The sequence below is a fragment of the Limanda limanda genome, chromosome 18 (assembly GCF_963576545.1).
Source record: "Limanda limanda chromosome 18, fLimLim1.1, whole genome shotgun sequence".
Classification (NCBI taxonomy): Eukaryota; Metazoa; Chordata; class Actinopteri; order Pleuronectiformes; family Pleuronectidae; genus Limanda; species Limanda limanda.
Genome location: NC_083653.1, coordinates 9,439,165 through 9,463,281, shown reverse-complemented (window position 1 = coordinate 9,463,281; position 24,117 = coordinate 9,439,165). Strand labels below are relative to the sequence as shown.

The 24,117-nt window shown below is 44.0% G+C and overlaps 1 protein-coding gene across 1 annotated transcript in view; it reads right to left on the bottom strand.

Moving 5' to 3' along the window:
* Nucleotides 1-8,206: 8,206 nt before the first annotated feature.
* The window catches only part of adgb (androglobin), a 33,344-nt gene continuing 17,433 nt past the window's right edge, over nucleotides 8,207-24,117 (bottom strand). The window contains exons 19-35 of the mRNA XM_061092040.1: nucleotides 22,842-22,956; nucleotides 22,028-22,195; nucleotides 21,701-21,839; nucleotides 21,133-21,267; nucleotides 19,280-19,373; nucleotides 18,448-18,585; nucleotides 18,059-18,203; nucleotides 17,632-17,819; nucleotides 17,178-17,344; nucleotides 16,637-16,761; nucleotides 15,120-15,231; nucleotides 13,025-13,152; nucleotides 11,797-11,952; nucleotides 11,487-11,574; nucleotides 11,298-11,391; nucleotides 8,557-8,740; nucleotides 8,207-8,410 (exon numbers count right to left, since the gene is read on the bottom strand). Coding sequence (XP_060948023.1) covers nucleotides 8,207-8,410; nucleotides 8,557-8,740; nucleotides 11,298-11,391; nucleotides 11,487-11,574; nucleotides 11,797-11,952; nucleotides 13,025-13,152; nucleotides 15,120-15,231; nucleotides 16,637-16,761; nucleotides 17,178-17,344; nucleotides 17,632-17,819; nucleotides 18,059-18,203; nucleotides 18,448-18,585; nucleotides 19,280-19,373; nucleotides 21,133-21,267; nucleotides 21,701-21,839; nucleotides 22,028-22,195; nucleotides 22,842-22,956 — 2,380 coding nt within the window. The remainder of the gene's footprint in view (nucleotides 8,411-8,556; nucleotides 8,741-11,297; nucleotides 11,392-11,486; nucleotides 11,575-11,796; nucleotides 11,953-13,024; nucleotides 13,153-15,119; nucleotides 15,232-16,636; nucleotides 16,762-17,177; nucleotides 17,345-17,631; nucleotides 17,820-18,058; nucleotides 18,204-18,447; nucleotides 18,586-19,279; nucleotides 19,374-21,132; nucleotides 21,268-21,700; nucleotides 21,840-22,027; nucleotides 22,196-22,841; nucleotides 22,957-24,117) is intronic.

Genomic DNA, 24,117 nt, shown 5'->3' with positions numbered 1-24,117 from the left:
TTAGGGTTAGCTCAAGAGAGTTTGGAAGCTAACTAGTTCCTTCAAATCGCCAGCTACGGAATGGTGAACCCTTAACTACCAGGCAGGGGTAGAAATGTGGGAACTGTAGGAACATAGGGCCTAATTTTGTAATATATATTAGAAATGTGGGAACACAGAGCTGTGGGAACATAAGACCTAATTTTGAAAAAGCTCTTAGAAATGTGGGAACATAGGGCTGTGGGAACATAGGGCTGTGGGAATATAGGGCTGTGGGAACATAGGGCTGTGGGAACATAGGGCTGTGGGAACATAGGGCTGTGGGAACATAGGGCTGTGGGAACATTGGGCTGTGGGAATATAGGGCTGTGGGAACATTGGGCTGTGGGAACATTGGGCTGTGGGAATATAGGCACGCTCCCCACATATGCAGGGAGAGTGAAGTGTCCTTACACACAGACTATTCACCTCTGGTGGGTTTGAGCCACTTAAAATCTCACAGATGACCTAACAGGGAGAGAGCTTGTCACACTCCAGCACACTCAAGACTGATCCGTCCCCAGCAGCACACTGCGCAGCCCCCCCGAGCTCAGCACCACAGCCCTGTGTGACCCCTACAGCGGCAAAGTCCCCGTGCTGTCTGCGGGACGCGAGGAACCCAGAGGGACACAAGGGGGACAAGGAGGAGTCGCTAAGAGTCGGGGCATCTGCCTGTCATGCAGAAAGGCCGGAGGGACAAGGACCTTCCGCCCCTCGCTGACAGCCCTAGTTAATCAAGCGAATCATAGCACACCTGAGTTTAGCGCCTACGACCCCCAAGCGTCCCCGTGGCATTCAACCACTGTGTCCTCGTTGAAAAGGGACTGTGTGCGCAGTGTAGCGCTAACGAACACACAACACAACATGCTGGGGGCTCGTGATTAAAAGACACAAGTCAGAGGAACTCCACGCTCACAAAAGAGTTCAAGAGCAAAGAGGAAATATATCAATAACACACACACACTCACAGACAGACAGACAGACAGACAGACAGACGCACAGACACACACACACACACACCCCAAGGGGATGGTAAGTTAATGAGCTATTGCCCTTAAGGGAACACTTGATTGTCTCTGCCTGGTTAAATAGGAGGATCCTTTCAATGTCAAACATCCCCTTTGCAAACACACATGTGTTGCACGAGGAAGGAAACAAACCTCACAGGTACATATGTCTATGTCCTTCTCCACCGGCCCACCGGCCCACCAACAACCCCTGTGGTTACAGAGGGGCTTATAAATATGGATGGGATGATAAAAGAGATCAGGAGGCGGGGGTGGAGATATTGAAAACACCATAAAGCCGTCATCACGTCCATAGTGCTCCTGATCAAAAAGCTCCAGTCTAACACAAGCAGGAGTTTACGATTCTGGCGTCCCGTCTCATTTCTTAAAAGAGAAGCGGAGAGTGTTGAGGGAAGCTGTGTCCGCCGTGTTTCATCAGGCTGTCAAGGTCACAAGGTCGTGTGTCCCCAGCAGCCCCCGGGGACGGATGTGATACACAGTGATAGCATGTCTCCACTCTTTCATTTCCAATAATCAGTCAAGGTGATAAGCACACGCACACACACACACACACACACACACACACACACACACACACACACACACACACACACACACACACACACACACACACACACACACACACACACACAAACACAACACAACACACAGTCTACTGTCAGTCCCAGTCCTCAAAAGGAGCAGGTAGAAGTTATCACTGGTATCAGGTTGGATGAAGAACTGAAAGTATCCATAGACTTGTTTTCTTATAGACAGAAGTATATGAGGGAAATAAGGTGTGTGTGTGTGTGTGTGTGTGTGTGTGTGTGTGTGTGTGTGTGTGTACGAGAGAGAGAAAGAGAGGTTTCCTGTCCTATTATCTGCGATGGCAACGATCAATGCTAAGCACAGAACCGGATATCGATGACTCTGGTGTACAGCCCCCCCGTTGGTCGGCTCTGATCAGTTCAGCACTTTACCACAATCATGTGTGTGTTCGCTGAACCACTGTGTGGCAACACGGTGAACTGAGAGTCGTCTCTATCCACACATAAAGAGGAAGGGGGGGGGAGTCGGTCAGAAAAGTCTCAATACCCTTTGTGTTAATAGAGATATATGATGCTCCTATTCGAGTTCTTCAATTTAATTTGGGTTTTCGCTTGAAAAGGTTTATTACTTCCCTCATTCTATTCATTGCTGCAGCTCCTCTGTTCATCCTCTGTTTGAAACGCTTGACTTTAGCTCCCGTCTCTTCACGCCCCCCCCTCCCGGAAAAAAAAGGCCCAGTCTGCTCTGATACCCTCTATATATCAAGAGGGTTCGAGTGAAATCCAGCTCGTGGGCATGAAAAGCACAACCGCACAACGTTAAGTTCCTTTCCTCCGAGGGCGACGGTGGGAAGACGGAGAGCCACCACTCATTCCGCCCTCTGATGGTAAAATGAAACCGCACAATTATCCCCTCGTGATTGTCAAAGGCGACTGCTCCACTCAATGAAGTGGGATGAAACTTGAGACTCCCGTTTTATTGGCAACCTGACTTCCCCCTCACCCCCCCCTCTACCGTCTCTGGTGTGTAAACTGAGTCTGCACCACAGAATGAAGGCGATCACCTCTGACGAAGGGCAATCGGGTTTTGATTCCCGCAGCTTCTGTGATGCTATTTCAGGAAATTGTGTGTATCCTCCCGTTCAGTCAATCTATCTGTCAGACTAGCTTTCATCCTCACACACATGGGCTGAGGTAGGGCTTTAAAGTAGGGACATCAAATGATGCAGGATCTGTGCTAAACAGGTGCTGCTTAACACCACATGAGCAGATATTTGCATACAGACAACCGAAGCACTGTTCATATGAAGTAAACACTTTGGATAGACTGTGACACAACAGGAAGTTGCATCCGCTGCAGCCTGACAAGCACGAGAACTTCTCTTTAACAGCCACAGACGTGCAGTTTTCAACACAACAACGGGCGTCAGAAAAAAGTCCCCTCATATCAGGAGAAGTTAGTATAACTGTCAGTGGATCTAGTTGTAGCCTAAAATATCCCAGAAGGTGACTCAGATGAAAAAAAACAGATTTGTGGTGTGTGTGTAGTGTGTGTGTGTGTGTGTGTGTGTGTGTGTGTGTGTGTGTGTGTGTGTGTGTGTGTGTGTGTGTGTGTGTCTGTGTGTGTGTGTGTGTGTGTCTGTGTTTCTGTGTGTCTCTGTGTGTGTGTGTGTGTGTGTGTGTGTGTGTGTGTGTCTGTGTGTGTGTGTGTCTCTGTGTGTCTCTGTGTGTGTGTGTGTGTGTGTGTGTGTGTGTGTGTGTGTGTGTGTGTGTGTGTGTGTGTGTGTGTGTGTGTGTGTGTGTGTGTGTGTGTGTGTGTGTGTGTGTGTCTGTGTGTGTGTCTGTGTGTGTGCGTGTGTGTGTGCGTGGACATGTCTAAAGATTCCTCCACTCACAAGACCCTTCTCCAAGCTGGACCATGGACAGTTCATCCAAATCCTCCCTGATACGAGGCTCCTCGGCCCTGCTTCAATATTGACTCAGTTTGACCTTCAAATAGGAAAAGACCAATCTGAACAAAGTACTATCTAATAGTCGAGGGAGGATCTTGTAGACATTGATAAGTTAGCCCCACTGGGAAATAAGGAAGACGCCCGCAGGAAGCTAATCTGTGCACGTTACACTAGAACACACTCTTACGTGGGATTTATGACTCGTTGAGCCTCTTGTCACCTAAATGTGATGAACAGTTTTACTTACTTCATCCCTCTGCACCTACACAAGTGGATCCCCCCCCTGGTTGGTAGTGCTGCTGGCGAGTGGGCCAAAGAAAGGCAAGGTGATGAAATGGAGTTCCAAGACAGAGGCTGCAAACCAGGTCAGCGTTTCCTGTGTCTGTAAGTCCGGGGGATCTCTCCAGCCTCTTGTATGCGTGTTACATTAAATCATAAAGGCTTTTGGATTACTGCAGTTAAGCCTGGGTGTCAATCTGTGAGCTCTCACCTTTTTCCTTTCAGCGCTATATCTTTCTGGCACCATGAAGACTCGGTCGTCCGCTCCTCCTCCTCTTCCTCCTCCTGGTCTGAGCCAAGGAGGTACAAGATTCTCACTTTCGGGGAGTCTTGCTCTTCTGAGGCTTATAAGCATGGACCCCCCTGAGATGTTCTGTCCCACGGGGAGAGAGCAACAACAATGGGACAATGTCACAGCATGTTTAGACAATAAGCCAAAGGATGCTGTATCCCTCTGCTAACAACTGGAAGCGTATGTGTGTGTGCGCAGGGGGTCGAGGTGTTATCCATGTTCTCTGGGACCTAAATCGGTTTAATTACACAATGACAATAGGGGGACTTTTCAATTTTAAAGTGAAGACGTCTTTGGGGTTCATAAGTCAATGAGACGTCCTCTGAAGTCCTCAAAACATGTGTCTTTGTGTATTGACGTGTATGTGCAAGGCAGAGAGAGGTGAATGAAAAAGTAACAAGTTCAAGCTGAACACAAGACTCTTGAGGATTTGAAGGGCGCTGCGTTCTCATTGCACGTATTGCAGATGCATAGATTAAATGTAAAATACGTCCACATTTTTGTGAGAATGAAAATCACCGGTTCTATAATTGAGAGATATAAACTTAGGTGAAATTCATTGCAGGGAGTTAGATTGAAAAAAATCCCAGTGATGTGTTTGTGCACGCCCTGCGACAAGATGGTGACCTCTCCAGGGTGCACCCCCGCCTCTCGGCAAATGTCAGCGGGGATAAGCTCCAGCTCCACGTGGCCCCGGACAGATAATGGGTATAGATGATGGATGGATGGATAACTGTGCATTAAATGAGCACGAGTCTCTTTGGTTTAACCCATACCTGGAGTGGCCCCCTGGAGCCAGGACATCTGTCTCTTCTATCAGCCATGACGCTGATCTAAGAGAACCTTCTCCATGCCCGGGCTTCATATGAATATACAGGTGAGAGTGGTATTGAGTGTCTTATCTTCGTTAGGTAGGAAAGCAAATAAGCAATTTCCCAAAATGATTAACAATTCCTTTCAAACAACCAGAGATCTCCTGCATCTGTAGCTCCTGAGTATCCAAGAGAATTACAAGAGCATAAAGATTCGTTAAGATGTTTTTTTGCATTGACTCAAATTGATTTCTTGTATACCTTAGCTGATTGGGTGCTAAAGTGCTGCTATTGAATTGATAACAGACTTTAATCAGCTTACTTACACACACAGAAACTGACTGAAACAGATTCTGACTCCAGATAAAACCACAGGAGAGCTGATGAAGGTGGGAGTGGACGGCGTCGCAGATTTAATGAATGAAAGTCGTATAGAGCACGAGATGTTGCGTAAATGAGAGAGAAATCCCAGACGGGCCACATCCCTGCAAGAATGGACCGGTCATCATTCACAGACGTAACAGCACAATGGTTGATTAAAGCATTATTGCCTCCAAATTGAAAAGTGAATTAAAGAGCCACCGCAGTCCGGACACCGCGCCTGGGAATGTGTATCTTGTTTCACTTAGTTTCATCATCCGTCCATGTGGGTCCGTTTACCAATCAGATCTTTTCCCATTACGTGTGGGAAAGTCAAACGCACACCGAGTGTACCGTTGCTTTTCAAGGTCACACCAGAGCTCACAACACATTTGCATCAAACCACCAGTAAACAGCTGCCAATTAACAAACAGCCTCTGAGTTAATACACACACGTCACTGCCAATTACAGTGTTGGGAGATCTCTCTCTCTCACACCCAACCACTATACCTCATTCCCACTGGAGACGGAAGAGGTGGAGGAGGAGGAGGAGGAGGAGGAGGAGGAGGAGGAGGAGGAGGAGGAGGAGGAGGAGGAGGAGGAGGAGGAGGAAGAAGAGGACGAGGGTTTAGGCGTACAGCAAATAACAGCTGATGTTTGGGGAATCGAGGAATGAATCAGTGGAGAGGGAGCGGTGGGTGCGGAGGGGATCGGGAATGTTCTCTGCCAGGAACAAGACTTTCAGGATTAGCTCTGTCACGCAGCCACGGGGGCAGAAATAGTGGCTGGCGAGATGAGGCCTGACAGACTGAGGTACACACAGCACAGTAGCACACTTTTATGAGCAGAGAAAACACAGAGTAATGCACACATGCAGACAGAGTAGAGCACTGGGCAGTGATGTGTCTCCAGAGCTAAGGTCTTAGTCATATGCTGTGTTCTCCTAATTTGGCTCCAACATCATAATGAAAGGGAATAATTTCCCCACATAGAAGAATTTTCATAAGGGCGTCGTCAGCAACAAGCAGCTAAAAGCCGTGGAGCAGAGCAGGTTGCTGCTGCAGAATGACTGTGCACATGCCCATAAATACAAGGCACAAAGAATTATGTTCATCCTGCTTGTCTTGTACACACGCACACACACACACACACACACACACAAACACGCACATCCCCACTCCCATCCAACTCCAACACGTGCACACACACGGCGAAATGATCATTTTCTTCATGCAGCAGCACAGAATTGAACTATTCATTACTGTCAACCTTGAAAACAACCTAGTGCAGGCGTGGTAATCAGAATTTATTAATGTCCACAGCCACTAGATGGCACCATCTCCCCTTTCATTTCCAATTTGGCTTCCCATTCCTCAGCGGCTCAGCTGACCCTCTGAGGGACGACCGGCAAGATGCACTTCATACACTCAGCTGAGATAAAGAGAACTTGTTTTTTTCCACGTCATTCTTTTACAGAAACATAACAGATTGGTATTCATGAAAGAAGAATTTAATGCACATTAGCAACCTAACCATCTGTTCTGAGACACCTCAGCAGCGAGATCTGTCACCTGCCCTCGCTGCATTTTCATACACATCCCTTTGTCTCGGCCTCCAACAAATGGACTCTTGTGGTCTTCTATCAATCAGACAATCAATCAGCACCACTCAGCTTGTGGGGGGGCTGGCTGTACCCAGCATGCCTCGGGTTCGTGCAGTCGATACAGTGACCTTCAAGAAAACAAAAGACTCGAGGAATACATCCAGGCGAACTGGGCACCCGAGTCAACGTCATCCCTTACCAATCCGACGGCTTGACATTCTCACTGGGTTTACATGTCCGCACACAGCCAGTAGAAGCCATTCGGTAAAATGGAATTGATTCTATTCAATATGTTCTACAGGAAATACAAAGATTGGGTTTGTAGGCGAACATTGGCTCTGTTAATGCAAGATATAGAAGACGGATGAAAAATACACGTATACCTATAACTCCCCGTTTTTGTGGTGGCAATTTCTGTGAATCAAGCACAAAGTCAAACACTTCTTTCTGTACGTTTAATTCAGCATCTGCAGATGGACTCACAGTAGAAGACATGTAGAAATGAGCAAGATACAGATAAGATAAGATACATTTTTATTTATCCCACACACATGCACAAACACACTCATGCAATTGAGGGAAATTTGTCCTCTGCTTTTATCCCATATGGTGCAGGACACACAGAGCAGTGGGCAGCCATATACGGCGCCCGGGGAGCAGATGTTGGGGGAGTAAGGTGCCTTGCTCAGGGGCACTAGACAAGGTAGGAAGAATAGTCTTTTGATTTTGAACAGATCCAGGTTCGTCTTTTGTTGTTATTCCATCCAGGTAAGTTTTTGTGGAAACTCCGTGGAGTCGAACCAGCATCGAACCAGAGACCTTTTTCTGCCAGTAGTCCAAGTTTCTGCCACTACTCCACCGCCTCTCCAGAAGGAAAGAAGCAAAGAACAGAGGTGAGGTCTGTGTTCTTACAACCCACAGCCCCCCCCCTCCCATTGCATATGTATGTCTTATCAGGGTGGGAGACATCCTGCCTTCACGTCTCTGTGGACGAGATCCCAACCGAGCAGGCCATCAAGTTCAAATCTCTGAGCAATACACTGTCAAGCTAAAGTTCCCCTTTCAGATAAACTATCTGGTCAATCTTCCACACACACACACTTCTGCTCATGCAATATCACATCCACAAGTGACAGAATTTCAATTACATTTTCATACCCATAATGTGAGTAAACATAAGGAGGAGATACTAGCAATCGCAGCTTTGAATCAGGTGCAGCAACAATCTTTTCCTCAAGCGAAAGCCTTGAAGCTGTGATGAAACGAAGATCTTTCAGTGCACGAACAGACTTGTTGAGAGGAGAACTGAGACAGGAGGCCGGTGCCAATGTCCGTCATTTCTTCTTGCCAGATTTCTTGGTACTTTTGTTCGAATTCTTGGAGGAAGCGGAGGCGGGGTTTGTTTTTTCCTGGACGGCGTGCTGGGCCTCCTCCAGCGCTTGTTTCTCCTCTCGTTCCTTTTTCACGGCCGCCATCAGACGGCTGCTGAAGGCCTTGCAAGCGTTGAGAAATTTCTTACGCCGCTGCCACAAGAGCGCCTGGAGAAAGGGGAGAGAAGCAAAGAGAGAGAGACAGTGCAGAGTCATGTTTAACCAGTGGGACAGGGATCTGACACAAAGACGCTATCACACTGTGAGGGACAAAGATGCTCATTAGTGTTGACCACATCTACTATTTCACCAACCTGCATGTTGTCATATGTCTCCAGCTGGCTTGTCATGAGCTCCTTCCTGTCGAACTCCTGCTGCTCTCGTTGTGCCCGAATGTTTTCTCGAACCAAGCGGTAGCTCTGGATCTTTTCTAGGCGCAACTTCTCCTCCCTCTTCTCAATCTTTTTGTCCATCAGCACGGGAAACTCTTTGTGGCATCTACGATCATACAAAAGGACTCAATACAATGAGTTTAATCCTACTATGAAGGGTTTTTTGTCATTATATTTGAAATAATTTCTTACGAGGATGTTAATATTGGATAGTTAAAAAGCTCAAGAGTTTTTCAAAAAAGATACAGCGTCATGCAAATTGCAAATGTTTATCGAGTTGTAAAAGGGATATTTTGAGAGTTAAATTGTCATCTCAAACTATTGTACATCTCATCAAATTCCACCAGGTTGCAGATTTAACAGACAATTTTTTTCTGAGATGGAACAAGCGACAATGTTGACACAGGCAGAGCAAATAAAAATGGAAATGCGGCAGATAAGTGCAGAGACGGGCAGAGGAAATGATAAACTCAGTTCCATGCCTTATCTCATATCCCAAGTTGTGTATCTAGATTGATATCTGTGAAATCTATTGGGATTTGATTAGAAACACCGCATGTGGGTATTTCCCTGGAAAGATTGTGTGCCTAAAATGTAATTTATTTGTGTGTTTGTTTGTGCATGCCAAGGCAGACAGGAGCAGACAAAGATGGAGGAAAAAAACTTTGCGAGGCAGTCAAGGTGTGTGCGTTTAAACACACACACACACACACACACACAAGACACACACACACCTACACGGGGGGTCAACAGGAGATTACCAGCGTTAAATGTGACTTCCCATTTCCTGAGCTGACCTTAATCAAGAGGCGAGGCCGCTACAGGTGATGATGAGAGTTCATTTGGGTAATGAACACTGTCATGTTCCCACTCTATCACTGTGCGTAACAACATGTGTGCTAATGCTGGAAAGATAGCGCATGTATGTGTGTCTGTGTGTGTCTGTGTGTGTCTGTGTGTGTGAAGCTATCACGTGCCCTGCAGTGTGTCTTTGTGAGACAGAGTTGTTTTGCAGACTCCTCTAATAGACTACACCTCGGGATCTCTCGCTCTTCCTCGGATAGCAGGTCACAGCGCAAGCAGCCATTAGCGGCTGGAGCCGGACCCACGTGTGGACAAAAACACACACAAACACACCCACACCAGGAGCGGGTGGAGAGGTGATGGGTGAGGAGCACATCTCATTGGAGAGACGGGCTCGTTGGGGTCCTGAAATAGCTCTCTAATTACCAGACCCAAATATCACCTCATTTATCATGGAGAGGGACGGACAGAGGGAGAGTAATGGGAGACTCGGGGGGGGGGGGGGGGGCTGAGGAGGGAGACTCTTCCCTTCTGAACACTCGCCGACAAATGTCACAAGCCGACACTTCACATGTGTCACAAAGGAAAATATAATAATCCTGTATTCATGTTCAAGATGTTATTCATTCCCTGTTTAGATAACTGTCCAATAAAAATGCTGCTCCGAGTGATATTGCTAATTGGGGTCCGGTTATATGGTGGAGTCGCTGCAGTGCAATGCCGCAGGGCTCGTGATGATGTAGCAGAATTTGGGCCTGAAGCAGAACGCAGATAACACCACCGAGGAAGACACAGCATCAGACAGTTGTTTATAATTTGGGAGCGCTATTTAACACCTTCAAATATTAAGGATACGATTTTTTTTATACATTACATTGTGAGATTTGTTCTAGAGGTTGAAAATATTTGAGCTAGGATAAAATAAAATTGTGGTCTATTTTTTTTCTCAACGTAGCCCCTGTCTGGTGTTTACAGGTCTATACATCAGATTCATCCCCATCCTCTGGAGTCATTGCCCTCTCAGGTCAGGGAAAGTGTATAGTCTTGTTACACTGCTGTTCACAGCACTGATGGGAGCAAAGGTTACGGACAAAACCAATCTGCTGATGGGGAGCAGGATGCTGGTATGTCCAACCACATAGAGACATGCATTGTGAACATATACATACATGAAGAGGGACACAAGAAACCCCGGGTCTAGTGGAGTCAGGCCTTTCAGCTCAGGCTTAATTCAGGCAAACAAAGTGATTCAACTGCTACCTTAGGCAACTGGACCGCACACTGCATATCTGTTTTGGCTCTTTATGTATTGTTATCCAACTCTGGCCTTTGAGCACAGAAACTAATGTGTCTGTTGGAACAAGCGGAACTGAGGTCTGTTTATATAAAGGAACAAGCAAAGGACCAAAAAAATAACTGTTCTTACTACAGCTTCTAGATGACAGATACAAAATATATATATATGTAGTTTTGGGCTATAAATCTTTTTGTTTCATATTTGTAAAGAGTGAACAGACACAAGAAGGAGACAAGAGCAGTCGCAGCGACAAACTTTTGCTGTTGTTTCATCAAGTACAAGCAACGAAGCTGTGATTAAAAAAAGATCCTTCAGTGTGCCAACAGACTTGTTGAGAGGAGAATTGAGACAGGAAGCTGGTGCCAATGACCATCAGTCGTCCTGCCAGCTCTCTTGGCAGGTTTGTCCTGCTGCTGCGTGCCAGGCTCAACTCAGGTCCGTTATAGAACGGTACCCAAGCAGCCATCGTGGTGCAGCAATTTTATCCACGTGCTGGCCAAATAAAGTAGGTAGTGAAATCAATGTAAAGAAAGAGAGAAAGGGTGAGAAAGCAGTAGAGCACCTGATAAAGGGCGTGTAGTCCATTTGGGTAAAGGTGAAGGGGGTAGCCTGCTTCTGTTTGGCTGGAGAGGTGGGAGAACCAGATGTGGGAGAAGCTGTAAAAGAAACGATTATTAAAATGGCTTAATTTCAAACTGCATGTGACAATCACAACAGTGAGTGCTGAAATACACACGTGTGAGTTTAGTACCGAGCTCTTCGGCTTCTGCTTCTTCTTTTTGAAGTTGTTCTTGTTGAAGTTGTTCTTCTTTTAGAAAGTCGAGACGAGACTGGTGAGCCTAGAAAGACAGTGACGAATTCTGTTTGTGGTGCATATACAGTATAAATAAAGACAAGTTCTTTATTGAAAAGAACTTCAGATCTCATGACTAAAAATCGTTTCTAAATACATTTTTCCAAACTTTACTTTTCACATTTCTACAGGAGATCCAATAAATGGGAAAAGGGTCGTAAAGATGTGAAGGGGTCACAGTGAATCTCCGTTTCAAACTCCATGTTACCTTGGCAGAGCGGCCGGGCTCCGTGATCTCCCAGGCTCTTTTAATGAATTGAATCTGGTCCACTCTCGCTGTGTCCTTCTTCACCTCCACGCTCTCCGCTTGACTCTCGTCGCTGACCACACGCAGCGTCCAGTGCGGCTTAGTCAGGTCAACGCTCTGCACAGGGACACACACACAGGCAGCACAAAGCTCAGACTCAATACATAATGCACATTCTCAGGCACACAATCATGTCCTAGCTGAAGGTCACTGTTCCACAATGCATTATGATGATGTCTCTTTCAATGAGCAGCTCAGACAGTCTGGCTCACGGACAGACAGACAGACATAGGATTACATTATAGGTCCTGTTCATCTCTTTTGTCTTTATTGTAAATAGCAGAAAGGTTTTTTTACTTTCTTTCCTCAGAAATCATTATGTCCTCTACCTTCAGCAGTGTTGCGCTGCCGATGCTGGAATAAATATTCGAAATGGAAATTTACTGAAAGCGACCAGTATTCGAATGTCCCTTGCAGATTTCATTGTGTTTAGAGTTTGACATGTAGAGCTGTGGAGAATAAAAGGCATCCGATGTGATTCAGACATTTATCAAACCATGTCTGTTACACTGAGAATCACAGGCCACACGATTACAGGGCGTTTTAAAACGACTGTCTCCTACTCAGTGTAAATACATGCAGGTCGTCTTGGCAGCTGTAGGAAGTCTGATAAGGTCACTTTGTCCTCTTAACATTTCAGAGTTCACTTACAGCAGAGTCAACCAAATATGTAAATACTGACCTGGCTGATGAAATAAACTATAATAAATATTGCAACAGAGGTTCCAGAAACTGAGTTCAACAACAACCTTGTTATTTTGGTGCGGATGGCAATTTGTGACGAGGAGTTTAATATGCACTTCACTGAAAGTGCCTAAACCTCCTGAGCTCAAAAAGGGTTACAAATACTATCTTCGCTTATTGTTGTTGAGTTTTTATGAGACAACAACCACTGTACCTTTTCCAAACATGACAGGACTGTGGAAAATACATGTGGGCGTAAGTTAAGAGTATGTTTTGAGTGCATTTCGTCTGTTGAATTTGCCCACGCTGCAACATAATTGAGTATAAGTGAACCTTATATTATATTTATTTAATACCTATCTATAGATGTTGTTTCTAATTTATAGCTGGCCATGTTGTGGTGTTTTGTTTTGTTGTGCGTCACAGTGCTGAAGTGATGTCTCACCGTTTCCTGCTTGGGGCAAGCTTTGGACGCGGCACACGGCTTCCCCTTGTCCTTTTCCACTTCGGCTTTGCGGTGGCCTTTGGGCGTGCTGGGCGTGCTGGGCCCACGCTTCACGTAGTTCTTGTTAGCTACATTTAGCAAAAAGAAGAAATTAGGTAAACTCACTTTTCTATTGTCATCTACAAAAACTGCTTTGTACTACTGGAAATCTGCTGTTGAATACGAAATGTAGAAGCACTGTTATCATAAATATTCAATTGAAAAAGAAGGTTTCAAAAGACGACTCTTTCATTCTTAGAATTCTGAAATCAAGGAAATGTTTTGAGGAGCATATAACTTAACATTTGTGTAAAATGAAGAGACTCCCATAAGTTTGGCATGTTTTGATAATTATCTAATTGTAGTATAAAAGGCTTAAAAACCTCGACAATTCATTCCACATCCATTCATAGAACCATCTTCAGAAATAACCTCAGTAGTTTATCCAACCTGAGTAGAACCCTCTGCATGTGTTGTGTGTTTGTTTGTGTGCTAGATGGCACTGTTGTACTTTACAGCAGAAGATGAGAACCAGTCCTCTGCACAGATGAAGCATCAACTCTGAGTCTCACTTCTCTGATACAGAAAGGCATAATAATCCATCATTTAGCTGTCACCCTCTCATTCTGCCCGAGCAGCTTTGGTGCACGCTCATTGAGTTACTCTTATCTCAAGTCATACAGAAAAATTCAACGCTCAAATTGGATCTAAATATCAATGAGTGCAGCTGTAATTTGGGATTTATTGAAAACTAATTTTCATGCAGTTTGGTAACTACAACTGTGCTCTCGTATTACCACAGTTATTGACAACATGGAGGTCGACAGGAGAATGAAAACGAAATCTGACTGGTTTAATGGTGTATTTACTGGGGTTTAAAGCGGAGATGCATACATGTGCACGCTTGAAACATGTGCAGTACAGTGTTTGGACTGCAGCTTGTTAAACAGCTTGTTAAAGTGGTCTCAAAGCTTGGCGTGGCATGTAGTGATTGTGTGCATCCATGTAGCATGTAGGGAGCATGATCAAGGGCACAGCCTCACCACTGAGACAGAGTTAAACTGGGTGAAATTAATTCACTTTCCTGCTGAGATATTTCCCAGGGCACCAGGGGGCAAGAGCCAACTTCATTTGACTTCCCATCGACCCACTTCCACAAGCTCATCGGAAAAAAACCCCACAGAAGACCCATGTGGACATTGGCCTGCACGTACGTACACACACGGACAAATCTGCGCACACAACCTTCACAAGCTCACAAATCTATGAAGAGAAAATGCACGCAAGTGACCATTACTGGAATAAATAGCTCGGTGGGTTTAGCTCTGTAGTCAAAATCATGTAATATCTGGCTTGAACATTCATGCATGCCACAAAAAGCCACACACATACATCATCTGCAGATTTCATGCCATGCAAACAGGACGGGTAAATACGAGAACCATTGTCAGGAGCAATAGAGAAAAAGCGAATGAGGATTCAGCGACAGCCGGCTGGGCTTTCTCTCTTCAGGCAATCATGCAAATTGTCAAGCATGCAGCACCTTTTTCACATCAACCTCCACCCGCGACGCAATTAATTCGTCCCCTCAGAATTTTTAAGGGGCTTCTGCAAAATTTCAAAGCCGTGATTTTTTCAATCGATCTAATTTGTGCAGCGTGATTAAAGGCAGTGCAGCAGAGATGGGGGCAGAGGACAGGATTAGCGCCTCAGCCAAACAACCAATCGGCACAAGATCTCCCACTCTGATCTGCGAAAGCAGTTGTATTCATTTGGCTTTCATTAGGCCTGTGATTACAGACCCCTGGCTGGCGGGAGCAAAGGAAAGAAACAGCCTTGGCCTCTGACACTGCCTACTGAGTATATACCACATTTCACACGTAAAACATACATAAGCAGAGTAAAAAAACAAAACAAGCAATAATAAAAAAGGATAAAACCGGCAATTATATGGAGATGTCTCATCCATACATGGTGCATGTTTAGACTTAGTTTTGATGTTCAGATCAAGATTGATTGAGATGTTGTTGATGTAGCATTTGTCTTGAGTATGTACCTCTCATCTCAATCTTATGCAATTCGCTGAGGTGATTGACAAAATCCAACTGAGCTTCATCCAAATCCCAGCTCTTATGAAGTACCTCTGCCTGCACCACATACGTCTGATCCTGCGAAAACACAGACAAGCAAAGTCAACGGACAAACTTCTTCATTACACTTTAAAACACACCATAGACACAGAGAGCATGAGGAACGTGGAGTACGGCACGTTGAGCTGAAAGCCGACATGTGATGGGTGCTATTTGTGAACATACAGCTGCAAAATGCTGATGATTCAGAGAGAGACTCAGGGATCTTAAAGAAGAACATTACATTTTGTGTTTGCTGTTCTCTGCCCTCGTTGACAGAAGCACATGCTTGGCACAAAGGGAGACGAGGCAGTGGGCTTGTTAGCCAAGATTATATCAGGAGCGGTAACTCCTACATCCATCACACTGAGCAAAGAAGACAGAACTCAGACCGCAGTCCAAGGTGAGAGTCAAACTAATGCAGAGAGACGCATGCTATAAAAACCAGCCAATTATAGCTTTTATATATAGTATATGCTTTGTATAGTCCATGGTTGCAATACAGCCGAATCCTTTTTTTTTAATCGATGTAGTTTGTGTTATAATGTATTATGTATACACTATAGGAGACTTCATCCATAATGAGTGTGCATCAATATGTCTGCAGTGTGTCCCTGTGGTGCAGAACAGAGCTTTAATCACTGGCCCTTCGCTCTAAGTCTTGATCAATGTTTCTAGTCCTGATCGATAGCTGTTTATTGTGGCCTGCCGCTGATCTGTGAGATCTGACATGATCCGTCTCATCACTATTGATGCCACTACATTGGTGTGTCACTTCAGAGGAGAGATTCATCTTCCTCAAAAAAGGACTGAATTTGTAGCACATGCAAAGTGTTAGAAAAAGCTCAATTCACCGCGGTATCATGAGATTAATTGTGGTTATTCATAAGGTTAGAGCAGCAGCTGAAGGACTTTTAAAATAGTTGCTTTTTCTCCACATGTATCAGTGACAAAAAAAACTAAAACCAAGTCTGTTTTTACATAAGTGAACAATGCAGCCAGTGTGTGGGGAGTTTTTTTCAATGATGATAGTGCCTGCTATATACTTTGGCAATAGACAAACAAATGACAACAGGTCTGTTAGATATAAGACCTTCAGACAATAGAGTGACTCATAAATCATGCACAAATCCCTGCTCCCTGACAAGTGTAGACAGTAACAACAAAACCACACCTCCTCCAGCAAATTTTGTCTTGTGTGAGAAGCTGTGTGTGGGTGTGAGTAAGTTCTTCGTGTGTGGGTGTGTGCACGCGCATGCCTGCAAAAAAAAGGCGTTATGTGTATCTTGGAGTGAAAAATTGATATGAACACAGAGAGAAAGAAAGTGGGTGACAGGAGAGAAAATGGGATGTCTGTTTGTGTGTGCGTGTGTGTGCGAGAGTGAGATCGGTGAAGTGTTTGACTAACAACAGCAGAGAGCACACAGACAGTTGTCAGTGATACCATAGTCTCTGTGTGAGGCTGGTGAGACAATGAGTCCTGTTTCTCAGCTTTTTGTGGGGGAGCGTCTACCTCTTTGACTCCCTCCTCCTGGGCGGGGCTTCTCATCTGCTCCTGCTCCATCTCATCTGTAACTAGAGAGAGAGAGATGATAAACCAAGAGGCCATATGTGAAACGGGACAGGAGTGAACAGCTTTGTGTCAGCGTACGACTAATGGAAATCAACAGAAAAGCAGTAATTAGATTGAGTGGCAGGTTTTAAAGAGCTATTGTGTGTTGTAGATTTACTCCCTGCCATCATTTACTGTTCATTAGGCTAATAGAGCAACAAGCATGTTCATTAATACCTGAAATAGTCAATTCAACTATATTGATGTTGGTGAAAGTATTAAGCAGAATGTTGAATTATGAAGATTCTCACATTAAAATAGAGTCTATACATTTCCCAACATGGAGATCAGAAGCAGACTGACAATTCTTTTGCCATGAAGGGATTCACTGATTAAGTTAATTTCGATTTCCAAAAACCGAATGACTGCTTACCTTTGTCGACCAGGAACCAGACGACAGGGAGGACCACGTGGCCTTTCCCTGTTTTGCTGGCCACCTCCTTCTCCTTGTACAGAATCGCCAGATGTATAAATACGTCTGGCGAGGATGTCTGGATCTGAACTGTTCCCTGGACGTCTTCTTTCACCTGAACAAGGTAACTATGGAAACATCTCAAATGACTGTGGGCACCATTAGTCTTTATGTTGTTCTGAGCTGAGGAAATGGGTCTGTTTCAACAGCTCCTTGACGGCTTTAGTAAGATATGCTCTCTTTGCTTGTTACACCTTGTGTCAAATGATAAAACATCTCATATACAGTAGTGTAAATAATTGATATATTTAATGACACAAATTCAGCCCAAGAAATTTAAATTGAAAAGTATTAATCCTATGATGAAAATTTGATGTAGACTCTCAATAAACTATGTATTTTATATTTCTCTTACCGACATATGTTGTTTTCATCATTGGGAATGTAATAATCCCGGATTTCCTTCACTGAGAAATTGTTGAGTGGAGCCTCCCGGGCCAGTTTTGGGAGAGGTTCCCTTGAGCTAATCAGGCGCAACTTCCAATTGACACCAGCAGGGGGCAATTCAGGTATGACAGCCTCTGCTACAAAGGTGTAGCCAAGCTGGAATGACAGATACAGATGGATTAAGAAATCAAAATATTTTCTATTACAGAGGGATTGTGGAAGACATTCTAACAAGGAGAAATTTAAAACTTGAACCCAGTGATTGGTTAAGTAAGACAGGAAACAATCCTACTTATATATAAATATATATTTACCCAGTTTTGCAGAATGTACAAAGAGAATATGCCTAATACACGAAAGCAACCAAAGTGCAAGTGTTGATAGGATCCACCGACCTTGTTGGGTTGATAGACACGAGTTGCTAGTTTGTTGTCCAGCTCCTCTCCTGTGTCATTATCTATGACGTGCAGCAGACAATTAGGGATCGGGGAGTAAATCTTCGTTACCAGCAGCATCTTCTTAGGAATTAGGAAAACCTCTCTTCACATGAAAGAAACAAGATATACAATAACATTATTTCCTTCCCACAGTTTTTGTTAAAGTTCAGGAACTCTGTGTTATACAAACAGACATTTTCCTGATATAAGCTTAATCAGAGCTGAGCGCATGGCTCAAAGGCAACGTTATGACCTCTGGTGAGAGGTGGACATCAGCCATTTATTCCTGGATTCATCCAGATGTTTCACTGACAAGCCTCAACCTTTAAGTTACAACGTTTTCTAACCTGAAAACCAGGATCCAGGAGTTGCTCGTGTCTTGAACAGACACAGAATAATCAGCGTAGGAGAGTTTCGTCCATTCATCCCCCTGACACGGATAGAGCATCTCGTTCCCTTTAGAGTGGTGGTGGTCAATTATATCCCTGTGCAGGAAACACAGGAGACAGCACTTTTAGAAACACGTATTTTAGGAGAAGACCATGACACAATCTCTGCTATAATTTACACAAACATTTAGGAGAAAACATAACTCGGATGAGGCTCATTATGATTGAAATAAAAATAAAAAAGACGACATTGAAGGAGACTATGTAGTATGCACTTCACATCGCAGCATGAACTTTGGCTGAAGTGGATGTTTCTGTCAGTTTCTGTCAGGCTCACAACACCCAACAAACCCCCGCCCTACCCTCCACGCAGACATTAACTATGCTCGGAATGCTCGTGCGCACACATACAGTACTTCCCCAGGCAGCAGGTCATTCAGCAGACGCTGCTAGCCGATTGGAACGAGGAGAGGATAAACAGCAGATGGTACCACTGGGAAAAGATGGAACACAATGTGGAAAATGCTCCCTGCCTGGCCGCCACAGGCCGCCACAACCAGGAGAGAGAGCAGATTCTGGGCATGTGGTGCAACAGGGAGGCTAAACTGATGCCATACGATGTACAAAGCACTGGCGCAGGATTCTGAAGGATATTCTCCCAGATAATGACGCGTCTGAACCATAATGTGCTATGTTAACAAGGTGCATGGTATAAAGATCCAAAATCAACATATTAGTCATCAGAGTCATTCCAATCATGCCTTTTTTACGATAGGCATGTTTCACATACCGTAGCAGAAATTTTGCATTTTCATCTGTATGCGCCCTAACCTTCGTCCACATGCCTGAAAGGATCTTTGCAACACTGAGGTTCTCCTTCGTGCCTGAATGACAAAAGCACACACACACACAAACAATTAAAGAAGCACAATTCGGGGAAGTCATTTCCACCTGGATAGAATCCGATTTGTTCAAGGTAGGTTGGAAATTCTCTCTCACTGACGAGCAAAATGCATTTTTGTCTAATTCAGCGAGAGGAGAAAGGGATTATTCACACTCATCCCAAAAAACATGTTACAGCTGTGACAGGAATGACGATTTGATAGATGATGTTTGTACGATGTGTTCATGGGTGTGCATGTGTGTTTGCATGTAACTGAGAGGAACGCTCTGAAGAGACAGCTGAAAGATAAATGTTTTCACATCCGACATGTGGCATAGGTGTCCTCATATCCTCCCTCTGAAACACCCTCCATCCTCTCCCTCAGTTTTCTCCTTTCAAATGGCCACTTTCCAAAATTGACACAGCCATTGGAATGGCCAAGGCTACCGTCAGAGTGATGAGATCTCCTATCATTTTTATGATGACAAGAGGGCAACTTAAAAGAGACAGAAAGGGAGCAAGGTAGAAATAAAAGAGGGGGGGAGAACAATAAGACTAGAGTATTGAGGAGGAAGAAAGATATATCGAGATTCTGGTTGAACAGCGCATTTGACTTTCGGTGTTAATAAGATTAGTTCTTACTTCAAATGTTATAAAAAGCTTTTCTAAAAGTGCAGGTTGAAAGAGTTTTTAAAACGAGATTGGTGTTTCTGCCGTTTCCCTAAGTGGCACTCTGAAAGTACAAAGTGCTCTGACAAGTGAATGAAAAAAATTAGAGAGAACTTAACTATAACAGGTTTCTTTCATTCAAGTCGAGCTATTTCTCCTGTGTGTGTGGGCACTCATACTAATTCTGCATAACCAGCAACAGAAGCAGATGGGCTCTGTAATGATGTGGATATTGGGGATATCCGGTATCTTTGGATCACATTTTCTGGCCATGAAAAATAAGGCAAAAGCCGACATGCATGCTATAGATCAGCACCGTTTTATGCAAATGCTCCATATGTGAAAGTTATTCAGAGGGCGTCAGTGTCATCTGTTGTTCCTGGAGAAGGCGTAGATCGCTTCGAGCCCCGGCAAAAAATAGACAATGTCTGGGCAATGTGTGACGTCCAGTGTCTCCACTGGATTCAACAAACAACGGTGCAAGGTGTAAGTACAAGAATCAAAAAGAAAACATGATTCCAAAGCAAGAGGGATAAACAAACTGAGAGAAAAAGCTGCTTTTCCTGTATTTATTCTCTCAATCTTTCCGACAGTGTCTTGTCTCCTTATCTTTCACGTGCTGTCACTATTGAGAGATATGGCTGTTGATGCAGGAATGTTGTGTGCGTGTTTACGTGTGTGTGTGCGAGCGTTTCCTACATGTGTGTATCCCCTCTGTGGCCATCCCTCATCTGTCAGGGTGTATTAGTAAGAGTGGCAGTCTCATCAATACATATTTGTGCCTCTGCTCAGAGGCTCAATAAATGCCATCAGGCTAAATCAAACAGTGAATGTAAGAAGCAGAAGGTGTTTTGTGTGTGTGTGTTTTTGTTTGTGTGTAGATAATACTAATAATATCACCATATGAAACACAGACATTGTTATTGTATTTCTACTCTAAGTTAGCTCATTTAACCTGTTGCAGATGTGACAACCACACATCAGATAATGCACTAAAGAAGAAAACGACCTCAAATGACATCACAGATGAAAGATAAGATTGAAATCTGATCATATAGTTAAATAGAAATATTTTCTATTAGCGTGTTTACCAGGCTTTATGGCTTTGAGGACTCCTCGCACCACGTTTCCTCTGTATCGGGCTTGCAGAACAGTGGCTGCTTCAACCTCCTCGATCGAGGGCTGCCTGTCTCTCCAGTTTTCTGGAGGCTCTGACTCTGCATATACTTAACAGCAATGTAACAGCGGTAAAACACAATTAGGACAACTGTGAAATAGCATTCAACGTAAGCCAGCTTTTAGATGATATTTAGAAGTGTTAAGATCATTTCAACTTACAGTTCAAATCAAAAACTTGACAACAAATAGGTTTTTATATATAAGTCTGAAAACTTTAAATAATAACAGAAGTCAAGAGAAGTCTGCGCAAAAATAAAAAATAAAAATGTCCCTTTCAGTCGATTCACTTATTTCAACACACTATAAATGGGATTGACATACCCCTCTGTGACCTGATACATTAAGCAGTTACATTCATTATAAGTGGGGAATGATGAGTGATGTTGCATATTTAGTTGGCACAACTTGCAAAAACTGCTGTGACAAATAACATGAATTAGGCAACATCTAAATATTCCTCAACATATAAATGGCACCTACATGCAGGGGAGTCCTCTGTGCAGCCATGGTTAAAGAGATAAGGGTCAGCGGTGAGGCCCATAACAGCAAACCGTTCCTCTGCAACCAGCTTCCTCCCCAGAGCCACACACAGCATGTGGTAAACTGCAGAGTTAAACACCTGAAACAAACACACACACACACACTTTGAAGCTACAGTATATGCTGTATTTCGATTAGATTTTTCTATCTGGGCTTAAAATACCCAACATGTATTTATATGGCTGTAGACGTCAATAAATTACCAAGATATAAAGTAGGGTGAGCTATTCTCAAAATCGAAAGTACAACTGTGAATTAGCAAGCTACCTTTAGGTGCTCATCTTTTTCCCGGCGGGTGATGATGTTTAGCGGCTGATGAGTCTCCAGTAGGGCTCTTCCTGGATCCGACCGCTTGTGCCTATTACCGAAGGACGTCACCACTCTGCCCAGGGCTCGCAGGAGGGCCGTATCCATGTCGCTGAAACGAGCACTTTCCTGTTTAAGTATGGAAGGCAGTGGTGAAGCATCTATTTTATATCTTTATTTACTGCAAATGAAATGGGATGCAAATGAAATGGAAGAGCGAAGCAGCAAGCCCACAACAACAGAATACTTCATTGAATTACGCTAGTGGAACACGTCAGGGAAGTTTAAAGGAAATTTGCTACAAGCCTGTAAAATGTGCTGGATGATAAAAGCATCCACATAAACACAAATTTGAACCTGAAAGAACATCTATTGTTCAATTATACATTCAGGAAAACAAATACTGGGACAAAAGAAAGTCTCTCTGGTTTTGTGTCTTTTGTAATGTGTGTTTCACAATGAGGTGTTTTTTTTTCATATCTATCAACAGACATCTGTATATCTAATGAATACAAATAAATGCAAATTCCTTGATTGAACACATGTCCAGATTAAGACAGCAAAGTATATTCTAATAGGTTTGTGAGCCTAGACAGAAATAAACAAGATATAAATTATGGAATGTTTGTTTTAACTGTGGTGAACTTTTAAGCCGAAACTTGCAATCCACAGATTTGTCCAGAGTTTGAAAATATATTAACAAAAACTGCCTCTTGTCGTCAGCCTCTAATTAAATCACTATCTCTGTCAACTGATAACTACCAGGCCTGCTCACCTTGGTAAGATATGACATCACGGTTTCTTCATCCCCAAAGATGAATGGTGTATTGGTGCACAGGTGGACATTGTAGCCCAGTGCTGCCTTAATGTGGAAGGACAACACATGCCGCCTACAGGGGACAGAGAGTAAACGGAGCATTTTAAAAACAAGCACACAAGTGATTTAGGTTCACTGCACATTAATTACTCAAGAAACTGTATTCGACCTTCTTTGTGTGTGTTATCCTCTAAAGAAACTATAAGTCTAGTTGTCATTCTTTGTCAAAGGCATTTCAACCAGTAGTTTAAGTGATAGAAATACAAGAAATTAGTGATATGATGAAGGCCTCCCTTTACCCACCACCACAGTGCACTCAGATCGCAAATGCATTCCACTGAATCTAATCCCTTTCTAGTCTAAATAATGGAATTTTGTGTCACGGAATGGTGAGCGGGTCAAACAGTCAGAGGAACTGCAGCCTAATGTCCTCCACGCCAAGTGCCAAGCCCAGCTCACAAGGCTTGGACGGACATGAGAGAGTGGAACCCCCACTTGCTCGGCCCCCATTAGCTTTACATAATTCAGCCATCGCTAGTCTAACTAGATGGATGAGCACTGAAGCAGAGCAACTGAAGAAGAAAAGGACGGCATCCAGGGGGGAAAGGGATGAGAGAGAGAAAAAGGGTGAAGAGTACAGGAAGAAATGAAAGAATAAAGGAAGGACAGAATAATAAAGAAGGAAGGGGCATTATAGCAGAGACAAACAAACACTTCACAGGCCAGTGCAGTAGAGATGGGCTCAGAAAGGCACATGAAGTGTTAAAGTGTTTACAAAATGATTGCTCCCCAACAGCATGGACATATCGGCCATTATCTCTCTGAGTGTTCTATGGGGCATATGGGCACGATAAGTTGAGTGCTATGTGTGTGATTATGGCTCAGTGGTAATTGCACTGCTGCATACCTGCACCTGACCCCAGAAACTAGGCCCTCCGCTTCTAGGCCAAGTAGCACCCATTAATAGAGACTAGGACAGATGCGTTTTACTGCTTTTTAGAGCATCTGAGGGAGGCAGATCGCCGCTGCTAACTTTAACTTCATGGGCCCCTAGATCTCTGCATAGCTGCAAAGTCCACAGCAATAGTGAAATGCTTTTACATTAATTTCTTTCATAGGAAGTTCTCAAGGGTGCTGAGGTGTATTTGTGAGTGTGGCAATTAGAGAAAGGATAACATTTTGTTTGGATATATGCATGAGATAAGATATTGAGTATTTATAAGCACTGCATTTG